This window comes from Lipotes vexillifer, unplaced genomic scaffold (genome assembly GCF_000442215.2).
Source record: "Lipotes vexillifer unplaced genomic scaffold, Lipotes_vexillifer_v1.1 scaffold819, whole genome shotgun sequence".
Taxonomy (NCBI): domain Eukaryota; kingdom Metazoa; phylum Chordata; class Mammalia; order Artiodactyla; family Lipotidae; genus Lipotes; species Lipotes vexillifer.
The window spans coordinates 1-14,395 of NW_006784000.1; the positions used below are offsets into that span (position 1 = coordinate 1).

General features: G+C 38.5%; 1 protein-coding gene across 1 annotated transcript in view; it reads left to right on the forward strand.

Annotated features, from left to right (window-relative positions):
* Window positions 1-95: 95 nt before the first annotated feature.
* The window catches only part of LOC103075362 (contactin-associated protein-like 4), a gene marked incomplete at its 5' end in the record, with an annotated part of 17,629 nt that continues 3,329 nt past the window's right edge, over window positions 96-14,395 (forward strand). The window contains 3 exons of the mRNA XM_007456453.1: window positions 96-229; window positions 1,071-1,158; window positions 11,873-11,944. Coding sequence (XP_007456515.1) covers window positions 96-229; window positions 1,071-1,158; window positions 11,873-11,944 — 294 coding nt within the window. The remainder of the gene's footprint in view (window positions 230-1,070; window positions 1,159-11,872; window positions 11,945-14,395) is intronic.

Sequence of the window (14,395 nt, forward strand, 5' to 3'; positions counted from 1 at the left end):
AAAAAAAAAAAAAAAAAAAAAGGACTCTTGAGTTTTTTTAAGTAGTTTTTAAAATACAATTTTAACTAAAATATAACTTTTTCCCCCTACTTTAGGAAGTTTGCAGATCAGGTACAAGCTAAATAGACATCAAGAACCCGATGTTGTTAACTTTGATTTCAAAAACATGGCAGATGGGCAGCTTCACCACATAAAGATTAACAGAGAAGAAGCAGTGGTCTTTGTGGAGGTAATAGAGAAAATGCAACAGAAGCAATGGTTAAAATTATGCTCCCCAGCAAGAAGGACCTACAGCAGAAATTGGATAATGGATAGATTAAACAAAGACATCCTTTCAGTTGCTGTTCTTGCATAGATCATAGACCATCAGACGTGTTCAGTTTTTTTAAGCAATAAGATTCTGTCCAAAGTATTATTAATATTCGATACTTAAAATTGCCAAACTTTCCTATTTGTTTTGCTTTACTCAGGAGGGAAATACTTTCTAGTTTAGCACATTATGCTATTGGTAGGACCATTGCTACTCTAATGAAACCAGTTTACTTCAGATGGGTGTACATGCAACCATAATTCTAGCACAGAAATTAATGATTGCAATATCAGAATAAATTTTAAAATGATGTGAATTACAGCAGAGAAAGTTGAATTATTCACTCTACCAGCTTTTGAAGAAAAGCACTAATGTTTCAGCCCTCTAGGTAGAGGAAAATTTCTTAAGTGAATGACTCAAGTGAAAATACCCAGCTAAGTAAAAGTATCAAGATGAGAATAGCTTGTATCTTTTTGTTGGTTTTCCCCATTTTGGCTTTCTTATACAGTGGAGAAAAATAAAGTGATATAAGGGGATAGAAGGTGGGGTGCGCTGGTATCTGAGGGTGCATAGAAATAGTTTAGAAAATAATATTCACCTGTATAAATGGCTGACTCTTTAAACTTTGTTTTCCTAAATCTTTGGGGCCATATTAACTATTGCCTATTTTATCATTTTCTTTTGTCTTCCTTTGCCTCCTGTCCTCTTCTCAACAACGGCATCCGTTTGGATGTTTGCATCTCATGTAACAATTTTATAGATTGACGAGAAAGCGAGGAGACAAGTCCACCTTGCATCAGGTACAGAACTCAGTGCGGTCAGATCCCTTGTACTGGGCAGGATTCTAGGTAAGTAAAAGGAATGGCCTTTCGCGTAATCATGATGCATAAACATGGACCAGAAGAGTCATATGCCAGACACACACACACACGCGCGCGCGCGTGTGCGCACACGCCACATGCACATTCATCATGCCAAAAGAAATCTCTTGCATAATTTCATTTCTGAAGTGAATGATAATCAAGGCAGAAGCTGTACTTTCTCAGGGGTATATGTAATCGTGAGTAGGGACATTTTGCAAGATAAGCAAGAATGCTACGTTGATAGTAATGCCACTCTGGCGTGTGCCATGCATCAGTCCAGCATAATGAAACACGGTGTTGCCCTCACACTTCAAGAATATCAAATAAAAGTAGAAATAACAGACTGTGTATCAGTCAGCTGCCAAATATATAAACCATTATCTAATGATAAAACTAGGATTAGATCTAAAAGAAAATGGAGGAGGAAGCAATTGCTTTTCTGCTGCTTAGTGAATATGCTTTAGGTTGTGGTCCGGATCTGTTTGCCTTGTTGAGATGCAGTGGCCAGCCACTCCTGCTAGAACCCAATGACTTATAACGCAGCGTCTATCTAAATGCCTTATAATTCTTATTTCTATCCACTAGTTACTTCTGATAATAGCACTGAAGTAGAAACATACTTTTGCCATTTTAACATTAAAATATGTGCGCTTTTTTTTTTTTTTTTTTTTTTTTTTTTTTTCTTGCGTTATGCGGGCCTCTCACTGTTGTGGCCTCTCCCATTTGCGGAGCACAGGCTCCGGATGCGCAGGCTCAGTGGCCATGGCTCACGGGCCCGGCCGCTCCGCGGCATGTGGGATCCTCCCGAAACGGGGCACGAACCCGCGTCTCCTGCATCGGCAGGCGGACTCTCAAGCACTGCGCCACCAGGGAAGCCCTGTGCGCTTTTTTTTTATGCTCGCCAGCAAGGACTAAATGGAAAGAGGGGCGCAGTACATTTTAAAAGGGATTTTCTTTTTAGTTATAAAAGTGGGGGTGGGAGACTTTCTGTAGTCTGGTTTTCCTTCCTAGTTTGATATTTGACCCTAACCTCGAATATTTTGTCCAAGATAATAAATGGAATCTTTTATTTTTTTAACCTTTTCATTTACTTATACCTTGATATATCATTTCTTGCATTCCCTGTACATAATCTCAGAATCTTGAGAATGCTTGATCAGACCTGTGGGTGAATGATCAAAATATTGGCCCTTGAGAAGGTTAATAGTTAAGTTTGTAAATATTTATAGGCTTTCTAGTACTATGATAAGCACCAGTATTGTACGCTCTTATTCTCCTAACAAGCGGGGGAAATGTCAATTTCATTGTTCTTCCAGTACGCTATAGTGGAGATAAAAAATATGTGCAAAGTACCACTCTGATATTTGGAAGCTTAATTGGAATATCCCAAGTGAGTTTCATAGTATAAGTTACATAAATTCAACTACAGTAATTAAAAAATCAGATAATTATAACAAATCCCGATTTCAAGAGCTCCTCAGTCTAGCAAGGTCTGAGATGAGGCATTTTACATAAAAATGTAAAATGCAAGATAGAAAATTCTAACAATTATGCATAATGTTGATAAAATCATATTTTTGAAGAAATAACATCTTCAAATTTAATGCCAGAGTTGCTGATGAAAATATTTTGTGTGAATAGAAATAAGCCAAATATATTATAAAAGAATTGGGAAACTGATCTGCATTTTATGAGGAGGATTGTATTAATCAAACAGTAGAATAATAGCATTCATTATATAAATATTTGTTTCCCTTTTTATAATGAATGTCGCAGATTAATGAGGAATTAAAGATGTTAATGTTTTCATTCAAGAACAGAGTGTTATTAAAATGCATATCACTCATGCTGAAAATTAAGGTTAAAGTTCAAAAGTAAGAATTTGTTTGGTACGTGCCTAAGGTGTGGATCTTGACCTGAGGCTAATATTACATTCAAATCATTTGTAATTCAAGGAGACTAAAAATTTATGGTCATATGGTGTGGTATATGAATTTACAACAAAATGTTATATACTATATTATTATATTGTAATATGGTATATTAATTTATAGCAAAATTGATGCTAAAATGGAACTAGTAGTTTTCCAGAGAGTTACTCAATCTTGAAGTTTCTTATTATGTTAGTCAGGGTCCTCCAAGAAGCCATTGCCAAGACAAAATTAACCATGTGAGGATTTTATTAAGGGGACACTTGTGAAAGAGAACGTGGGGAGAGAGCTTGCCAAGACTGGGAGAGCCATCAGATGCCGTGCAGCTCTGCCTTCAAGTGAAGGAGAGAGGGAGGGAAAGTTAGACAGAAGCATCCTAGACTTCTGTGCAGTCAACAGAGGTTAAACAGTCTTTGGGGAGCCCATGACTCTGTCATCCATCAGAGGAGTCCCATGTTTCCAAAGGATGGGCCTGCCTTAGAGTCCCTGCTATGATCAGCTGTTGGCTGGGAACAGCCCATGGGAAGCAAGGCACTGGCCCAAGTATGAGGATGGATTTCAGAGCCCAGCAGCTGGGGCCCTTGGTCAATTCCTCTCATCTAGTTGGAGGTCTGCAAGGCACATTCTCATGTGCTCACACTGTTATCAACTATGTTTTTCATTTTTATAAGTCTGTTTGGCTCCCTTGTTCATTTAGCACATACTTTGTGATCACCTGTTGTGTGCACAGAGAATGCCACTCAGCAAGGCAGACACTGCCTCTGCCCTCACAGAATTTATGGTTAGTGGGCATACAGATAATCATTATACAAAATGTTCCTGTGTATCTAATTGAGTATAATGTACCCTATGTTGCTTGGGATAAAATAGTTCCAAATTATCCTCCAAATTAAAATAAATTAAAATACTGTGGGACTTCCCTGGCGGTCCAGTGGTTAGGACTCAGCACTTTCACTGCCGGGCCCCGGGTTCAATCCCTGGTCAGGGAACTAAGATCCCACAAGCCGGGCAGCACAGCCAAAAAAAAAATTAAATACTTGTTTCGTTTTATAATTTCTGAATATTTCTTTTAAGGGAGCAGAAAAAAACATTGACCAGTTTTTTTGGGGGGTTATAATTTGCCTATTTTCAACCAAAGATTTAAGGATATGACCATCCACTGCCATTTTAGATGGAAACCCAGAAATAAAGGAAATTCTTCCCCTCTTTGACTTTACTCCAGTACTCATTTCTTAAACTTAGGAAGAATCATGGGAATAATTTTGGATTACTGTCACTATTAATCAACATTACTAGCAGATGTTGAAAAGGAGGGTAAATTTTAGAAATAATACCAAGCTGTACTATGATGACATGGAAACCATCTCTAACTCCCTACTACACTTAAAATATTTAAAGACTCAATAACTTTGGCATTAATAGTCATTAGTAGTTGGGAGCCGGGGTGAGATGACCCAGCTGTTTGCCAAGCAGCTCAATTTAGATACTCCTGTATTCAATAAAGTACATTAAATTTGCTTTTCATATTTAAAATTCACTATAAAATTAAACTCTGGATTCTATATCTGGATACTTTTATATGTTAGAATAGTTTTATGATTTATTTGAGTAGAAGCTGGATGATTATTTTCACTCATCCTGAGTAGTAGCTTTTGTGTATTAGAGGTGATTGATGACCATTGAGGATCATTTCTCTCTTCTGAGGCCATAGAGCCAGGGAGTACACTCAGATTACTGCAGTGGAGGTTTAGCCCAGATGTAAATAAAGTCTGTAGTCAGCTAGGAAAGGACATCTACTCAGTCTCCGATGAAGAGCTTTGAGAAAAATCTCAATGTGTCAGGAACCGTTCATGTAAAACTCACTTAAGAGCCCAGACGTGAGGAAAAAACATGAGCCAGGTAACCTAAGGGCACTGCAATTTTGTAAATATATTGTGAAACGTCCCTTAAGATAATGGAGGCGTTATTTTAAAAGCACATTTTAAAAGAGAAGTATAGTTTAGAGCAAGCAAAGTAAGGAATCTACTTAAAATCATTTTTTTGTATTCATCAGCTTGATTTTTGAAAATTTTAATACTTAAAATGTCATAGACCATCTTCAGTACTTAGCATAACTTCATCCTTTGGCGGCTTTAATCGTTTCCAGACAGTCAGCTACATCATTTTGAATTGGCCATACCTAGAAACTTAAAAACAGCTTTTCTCCTCATCATGATACCCCAGCATCGATCAGAAGAGTCATGTTCCAAAAGCACAGAGCACTCATGACGCCGAAACATATTATCTGATATTAACTATGGAGCAAATGATAAGGTAGACAGTGGGATTTTGTCAGAGGCACATATAATCATGAGTACACGCTCCAGGTGGGATGGGCAGGTGTACGCCTTTGACAAGGACGTCACCTGCATCACTTTCACTTGGCCGTCAAACATCGTAAAACAGAGCTCAACTTACACTGCAAAAAATACTAAACGATGAAAACCAAAGTCACAAATCGCAAATTATATATTTATCAGCTGCCACAATCTAGAAGCCTTCATACAATGATAAAACTCAAATAATTTCTAAAATAAAAAGGAGAAAGCAATTGTTTCTTTCTTTAATTACTGACATGCTTTAAAATGTACCTGTACCAGGAATAAGTAAAAAATAAAGCCATGATCAGGGACTTACACTATTGTGTGCGTGGATTTATTAAAGACCAGGCATTGATGGATGAGAGAGGATGGAATTGACAGGCGGTACGGATACAGGACCTTTGGGGTGGAGAGAGGGCACAGCCAACAGCGAAGAGATACTGGACCGGCCAGCCTAATGATGGTCTATAGCACTAGTCAGAAGAAAGACAGTGAAATGTGAATTCTGCTCGTGTTGTCTGTTAAGTATAAAAGAGGGTTAGAGATGGTTTCCATGTCATCCGAGTAAGATATTGTTACCTATAAATTATCCTCCTTGCTTGATAGCTGCCAGTAATGCTTGTTAACGATGATTGGAGCCAAAAAGTGTTCCTACATTCCATTCTCATTTGTAGAAGTGAGTACTGGAGGACAGAGAGAAAGCAGTTCCTCTCTTTCTATTCTTCCTTCTGAAGAGGCAGGCAGTCTGATGTCGTTTCTCTGTTAAGCATGTTCAAAATGTGTTAAGTACTGAGGCCAAAGTGAATGATTCCTCAATCGGCTCCTTTGAGAGACCTATTTACTCAAAGATTATATAAAGAGACATCTCTCTACGATGTAATTATGTAATTAATCAAAGGAAATATGCAGGTATAAAGTTGTTTTGCTAATTCATTAAGCTTTTATTGGGTCACAATTCCACCACATGAAAAAAAAAATCTCAATTAAGATCATTGCATACACTTGAAATTGCATAAAACCTCTCATAGCAAATGTGTCCACATTTTGAATAATGATATAATTTAACCTATTACAAAATGACTGAAAATTACTATTCAGAGGCTGAGTGAAGTTCAACGATTTATTACTTTTTTATGTCAGGTACGTAATAGTCCAAGAACACTGACAGCAAAAATCGGTGGGTACATCATGGTGGGAAGAGCCAGGTTGCATCAAATAAACTGGGTTCATATTCCTCCATAATTAATAGGCTGCATTACATTTGCTTTGTTTATCCAAAACTCATTAGATTAAGTTCTGAGTTGTGTTTACAGATTGTTTTTTATGTTAGAAGTGTTTTCTAAAAGCCTGAAGATGTTTTCACTCATTGTGAGCGGTAGCTTTGGTATATTTAAAGGCAGTGACCACATAGGGATCATTTATCTCTTCTGAGGCTGCAGAGCCAGGAAGTAACTCAGATTTCTGCAGTGGAGATCTAGGCCAGATGTAAATAATGTATGTGGTCAGAAGAAAGAGGATGTCTACGGCATCTCACGGAAGAGCTTCAGGAACGGACTTCAATCTCAGGGACATTTTATATAAAACCTGCTTCAAAGCCAAAGGGTACCTAAGAAAGTTTAATTCAGTTACTTAAGGACACTGTGATTTTGTAAATGTCCAGTCAGATGACACTTCAGATGACACAGTTCATGCTGAAAGCAAAAGAGAAGCTCAGATTACCCCGAGATGCCTCACTATAAATAGTTTGTACATTAATCAGGTTCTCAAGGTTGTATCTCAGAGCAGTAGGCTTGGTTGGCAAATAAATACTGTTTATAAAAAAACCTGCTCCTTTATCCACACAGTATTTGCTGTCTGCTTTGCCATTTGACTTCTCCACCAACTTTTGTTGTTGTTGAATCCTTGTTGTAATTGCCTGTGATGGTAAAAATGTCCTGCTGGTCCTTAGCACAGCTCCTTTGATTCATTGCACCGTTTTCTGGCAAGCTTTCTTTATCTTTATGGATTAAAGGTATTGAGATCCTTTTTTAAGGTGGCCCCTTTTCCATAGGTGTGGCCAAACTACTTAGGTTTCTTTTGAGTTATTTGTTTTGTTTTGTTTTTCCTTGTTGTTGTTGTTTTGACAGCCACAGGAAGTTTCATGAAGTGCTTCTTGTTTTAACTGTTTTTCATTTACGTCATATCCTTTCTCTCTGCGTAATAAATGGAAAGGCGCTTCATACGGATTTTACTTTCTTGTTACTCTATTTTCTTGCAGAACTTTTGGTAGATTTCTTTGCAAAAGCAGAAGCCATTCCCTTGGTTGGAAGATACAGTTGAGGCTAACTTTTTAACAGGCAAGACCACCTGCAAACTCTGAGTCAGTTAAGAATTTTTCTAACCGGAAACATCCCAAACACAATTGTCTTATCAGGATTTCAATGAAGTAAGAGGTGTTTATCTACAATTCCCCCACCTGTCCTGTTCTAACCCTTACATGTTGTTGGCATTTTCAGGAGTCAGATAATAGGAAAGATAAATGTTTTTGTTCACTGGCTTTATGAACACAGTTGTCAGTGCAGCTCTCTGATACTATGTACTGCTTATAAGCAACTTAATATAGCTGTTAACTTCATCTGGACTCAACTCTGGGAGGATGGATGCTAAGTCCCATAGTTCCCTTTCTCTCCAGATTCTAGTTCCGACCCATTGACTTTCCTGAAACGAGGGAGTTGAAGGTCTAGTGCAGCCAGGTGGGGTGCCTGGGTGCTGCCAGTGAGACAGTGTTGTGAGACTCCCTGCTTCTGGTTGGAAGAGAGTCTGGGGACCAGCCTAGAAGAGTCTTAAGGGAGACCCTGAATTGTGAGGATCCTGGAAAATGCTTGGCTTGCAGAGACCCCTGGACCCCGTGGGGAAAGGGCAGCATTGAAAACTCAGTGCTTCTGTGTTCCCTCTTTGCCGAGGAGAGAATGACCTGAAATGTGAGGATTTCCTGAATCCTGAAATTTGGACCATGACCTCTCTATCCTGAGGTTGGGTGGGCATTTGGATGGCAGCTTCACTGACAAGGACAGCTGTTACGCTGTCTACCTTCTCTGGGCGTCAGCCACCTAAGGAAGGCAGTGACAGGGAATCAACTAGCAGATGAGAAAAACAACCCTATATACAACCCTTGATTCAACAGCAATCAAGTGGGAGAGAAACCAAAACAACCAGAATGAAGCTATGCAAGGAGACAGACCCCATCCTGAATGAAACTAAGTAAGAGCACTGTAAGGAAATTCTAGCAAAGCAGCAGAAAGACCTAGAGGAACTACAAGTATGATTTTTCCAGACTAAAAAAGAATGATCTCTGTGGATACTTGAAATCGTCCCCTGGAAGAGCAAGTGAGTGAAGCGCTTGACCCACATAAAAACAAGTCCTAAAAGATAGAAATCAGAAGGGAGATTAAAAGCAGTTAAAGAATATGCAGAGGGGACCCAACGTGAATACTCGGCAGAGTCCAGAGGTTAAAAAGGATGAAAGTGAAACAGTAGTTGCTTGCACAGCATATGAAATTTTCCAAGCTAAAGAAAATCCTGTGTCTGCAGATTAAAAGGGGCCACCGTGATCTATGCGTAATAGATGAGAGGAGATAAACAGCAGGGACAATCTGATAAAAATTCCTAAATCACAGGGAATCTTACAAAGTTTAAGAACGAAGTGTTAGAGCCAGAAGATGCTGGAGTAAAATATCTACAGACGATTAAGAGAATAGGCTGTGCAGAGTCATCCTTAAAATAGACACACAAAGAATCACCTAATCCATCAAGATAAATTTCTGTTCCAGATACACTCCATCACATTTTCTAATTTATTTCTTCATGGCATTATCAGTCTTCAGAATTTTCATCCATTCCTGTTTCATGTTTATTGTCTGTCTCCCCTACTAGAATGTAAGATGCTCAAACAGCAGGGAATGTGTTGCCTGTATATTTAGCTCTTAAAACAAATATTAATTGACAGACTAGTTTAAGTTTTAGATTTTAAAGCTTTTTTCTACAATATTTTATAATAGGTAAATATTTTCAGTTTAAAGGTGTAGGGTTTTTAAAAGTTGCCTCATATCGAATTTTTACCAGAGAAGTGAATTTTATCTATTTACTTTTTTTGTTGTTGTTCAAAAGGTAAGATTTTTTTTTAAGGTCTATAGAAATTTTATTCAGGATTTAAACCTTGTAGAAGAAATATGAAAAGCACTGTTCTGATTATGTTGCTATTAAAGTGTATTCCTTTTTATTCCTTGTTAAAGTAAAAAAATAAAAAATAAACCAAAAAACTCCAAAGCAAGAATGCTGTCTTTTTCTAAAAATGTGTATATTTGAATGTATCTCCATCCATTCAAATGAGTGACTGCTGTGTGGTGGCACTAAGTTAGTTCTTTGGTTTATACACATTGATGAAGCGCCTCCTATGTAACTGTGTGGTGCTGGGTGTTGAGGGTTCCCTGTGTGCTCACGGAGCAGCAGAGTGATAGCCTCTCCGGGCTTTTTGTGCTACGAGGCAGGACAGCCTAGTGGTAAGGACATAGGCTCCAGAGCTAGGATACCTGGGTCTGAATACTGTATCCCCCAGCACAACAGGAAAGTGATGTAATCTGTCTAATTTTCAGATTTTTTAGAGTGTGATATTCATGATGCTAAACATCTAATCAGTATTTTTATTAAAATGGTATAAAATGTGCATGAAATTGGGGCAGAAGGAAGTGTTCTTCAAAAACCTTGATATAACAAGACAGGCTCAATCAGAACAGAGTTGCCCAGAGTCATTTCAAGAATAGATATCAAGCCAAAAAAAAAAAAAAAAAATGTACCGCAGAAGATGTAAGTGAAGGAAAGAATGTGTCAGTTATAAACAAAAGAAGCTTATGATTTTGGAGTCCAACAGGCCTGGAGTCCAGTGCACAATGCCAACAGCTGAGTTAACCTCAGGCAAATCACTAAAATTCTGAACCTAAAGGGTCTTGTCTGTGTGACTAGAATAGGATACTCATGGCTTCTGTAAGGTTTAAACACAAGCATGCAAATCCCTTAGAATACTGCCTACCGTATAATAAGCATTCAGTAAATACAATGTTTATTATATTCGTTTTTGAAAAGACCGAAATGCAGATGTTGGTGTCCCGGTGTGTGCAGCACAGGGGAAGGTAGTCTTTGCTGCTTTATGATCATGTAGGATGGGTGGATGCATCGTAGTCTGATAACATTTGAACGTTAAAAGTCTACAATTAATTCCCCTTGTGTAGATTCCATGCTTGCCAAGCATGAAATATCTTCTTCACTGTAAAATTATGAATTAATATCTTGACACTCAAACCAATCTCTGTCCCACAATAGTTCCATATTAACTAAATGCTCATTAAAATGGAGGGAAGTTATCTATGTATAGGGGGCACACACATATCTCAGTCTGAGTGATAGGTGGGCAGTGAAACAGGGAGAAAAGTCAGTGAGGTATGAAAGTTTTCACTGCTGTACGTGAAGAATTAAGAGTCTCTAAAAGCTTTTGAGATACAACCTCTAATATGATAACATCTTGTAGGAACCCTGATCAGTTCATTATCTGACCCATTCTTGTAGAGACTTTAATTATTTCCAGAGAGCTCTCAGTATATTTAATTAGCCATACTTAAAAACTTGTCTTTATTAACCTGGGATGTCTCACCAGTAGTTGTGGAAAGATTGAATGGATCTCTTGTAATAAAGACAAAAGTAAAAGGGATTTAACAGCTGAGTATGTATTGCTGTTGCGTTGTCCAGACTTGGAATATTCCATTGTGGCATTGCCCGTTTGCACCTTCACTGTCATCAATCCTGTGGTGTTTCTTTGGCTTCACAGAACACAGTGACGTGGACCAGGAGACGGCGCTGGCAGGTGCACAGGGCTTCCTGGGCTGTCTCTCTGCTGTGCAGGTCAGCCACGTGGTCCCGCTGAAGGCCGCTCTGCACCGCAGCCGCCCAGCCCCCATCACCATCTCAGGACACGTGACGGAGTCCAGCTGTGTGGCCCAGGCTGGCACTGATGCCACATCAAGGGAGAGGACACACTCCTTTGCAGGTGGCCTATGGCTCTTCTTTTACCCAGTCCCAAACACAGCTTTGTCCACTGGATATTAAAATCTTTTAATGCTGGGACTCTGTGTTCTCAAGATGGTTTCTTGAAATTGGTTTTGTTTAATTTTCAGTCCTTTCCCGTTTCTCTCCTAGATTCTCAATTCTTTATTCCTGTGGACCATTGCATGTGGGCATTGCTTAAGGTTAAAATTGCAGACATCCCACATTGACCTCTATAATTCTCTTCTGGTTTTAAAAGTTTATGAATTTTTAAACATTTCTTCTTTTTGCTCACTGATATCCCCCTCTTCCCCCTTTTCTGTCCTTTAACTGCAGATCATTCTGGAACAAGAGATGACAGAGAACCCGTCACTAACACAATCAAGAGTGACTCTGCAGTAATTGGAGGTAGTAGAAAGCATGAGCGAGCTCTTCCTATCTTTGCTAATGATGAGATAGTTAGCACTAGAGAAGCTGTCTGTGGAGAATCTACACATGGCCCAAGAGTTAGGCAGTGAATCCTGAGGTCAGTGGGGTGCTTTATTATTTGTACTGGATTGTCTTATAGAGTCATCCTGAATTCCCAGCTTCCTTGGAGAGTTTCAGTGTAAATAATTGATAATTCACTGAAACATCACACTCAAAGAATGGTTGTTACACTATGTACTAATGAATATCATTTAGCTTGATAATGGCCATCTACATTCCCTAGGGTGTTCTGACTGTATTTGAGGAAGTGTCATTTTTTGCCTTCTTGGACACATCACTGCTTCTGCAAGGGTTTATGTAAGAAGTGGGAAAAACCTGAGATTAACATTAGAAGCATATATTTAATGTTGCCTTAATGCTTAATAAAGGTGTATATTTCCATGGTTTACATGCTCCTCTCAATGAATATTACATTTTTATTTGCATTTTATCAAACACAAAACTAATGGAATAAGGGTGGTTCATACTTACTTTATTATTTTTTTAATATATATTTAATTTAGGCTGTGTTGGGTCTTCGTTGCTGCGTGCGGGCTTTCTCTAGTTGGGGCGAGCGGGGGCTACTCTTTGTTGCGGTGCGCGGGCTTCTCATTGCGGTGGCTTCTCTTGTTGCGGAGCATGGGCTCTAGGCACACAGGCTTCAGTAGTTGTGGCACGAGGTCTCAGTAGATGTGGCTTATGGGCTCTAGAGCACAGGCTCAGCAGTCGTGGCACATGGGCTTAGTTGCTCCACGGCACGTGGGATCTTCCCGGACCAGAGATCGAACCCATGTCCCCTGCATTAGCAGGAGGATTTTTAACCACTGTGCCACCAGGGAAGTCCCAATACTTACTTTAAATTGCAAAATTAACACAAAAAGTTTTAAATATATCTTCCTGGCAGTAAAACAGCATATTCTCTGAGACATAATTTACTCAAAACCAACCCCCTACATAAACCTTTTCCTTCCTGATTAATGGTCTTAAGAATGTTATTAATCAGATTATTGAAATGTTAAGTGGCTCACCTTTCCTCCATACTCTGCATATGATATGGACATAAAAAGTAAACAATTATTTTATTATCAATATATTGCCAGATAACGTGATTAGTCGTATACTTGAGCAACTTATGTGGGCTTTATACCTGATTCATTTGGTTCTATTTTTCACCCCCTTACTCATGTAGACACTGACTTCCTTTAAGAACTTAGAATTTTATTTAGACAGAGAAGAGTACTGGTCAAATCTTTCTGAGAATATTAACATCCCCATTGCTTTTTCAGTTGCTTTACTTTTTATCAAATTAATGAGGTATAAATTAAAGATGCATAAAATAGGTTCCTCATTTAGTCATATAACAAGTGAAAAACAAAAACTAAAACCCTGTTAGAAGAGTAGTTAATAACTGCGTGTCTAAAATAAATATATCAATATAGTATTAATACAATCTATGGTAAAAACTCATTTGAAGTTATAGCCTTTAAAATGTGCTCAGCATTGCAAATTGTTGGGATTCCTAGTCAAACAAATTGTCTCAGTCTCATAACGGTGCTTTTTCTGTGCATTTAACTAGTATAGATATACAGTAAGGATATAGGGAGATAAATATACAGATTTAGATATAAATAGTTATTGTATAGTCAAGCTAATGTTACAGCAAGTATTTAATCTTTAGAATACTGTTTGTAAGTCATTGTATGTTGGAATGGAACACACAATGGAAACAACTAATAGGTGACCTATGAAATTCTCACTTGACTCAAGTGCACAGAGCAGAGCAAGAATTACGGAAGATTTGCTGCTCGGGGTCTCGCCAGGGTCTACAGATCCAGGAGTGTCTGCTTTTGACCACTGCAGACTGAGCTTCAGGAGCAGAGCAGTTGGTCGTGGCCATCTAAGCCCGGAAGGCCTCTCCTGGGGTCACGCGCAGTTTCTCGGCTAAATCACAGAATACCGCTCTGTAGCGTGTTGCTCCATCTGCTAGCGTTGTGGTAGAGTTCTTCACTTGTCGCGTTACTCATACATTGCACCCACTGTGTAACAATAAGTAATCCATTTAAGTAGTTTCCAACTGGCTAACTCCCCTGTGTTTTACATTTTAGGTAATCTTTTTCTTCAGTTACAAACAGTAAATAAATAAATAGTGTGAGATGCGAAAATTGATTTAATAAGATATTTAAAACTGGTGACTCAGAGCCTGTAGAGGGTTTCTGGCCAGAATACACAGATATGAATGCTCAGATTTAGACAGAAAGCTACGTAATTTCCTCATAAAAACACATTCACCCAGGGCTTCAGATGGCAGTGTCACAGAGTGCTGTAGATGGCCATATGTCATTTAGAGTATCCTTTTTCCTTTTTTTTTTTTTTTTTTTTTTTTTTTTTTTT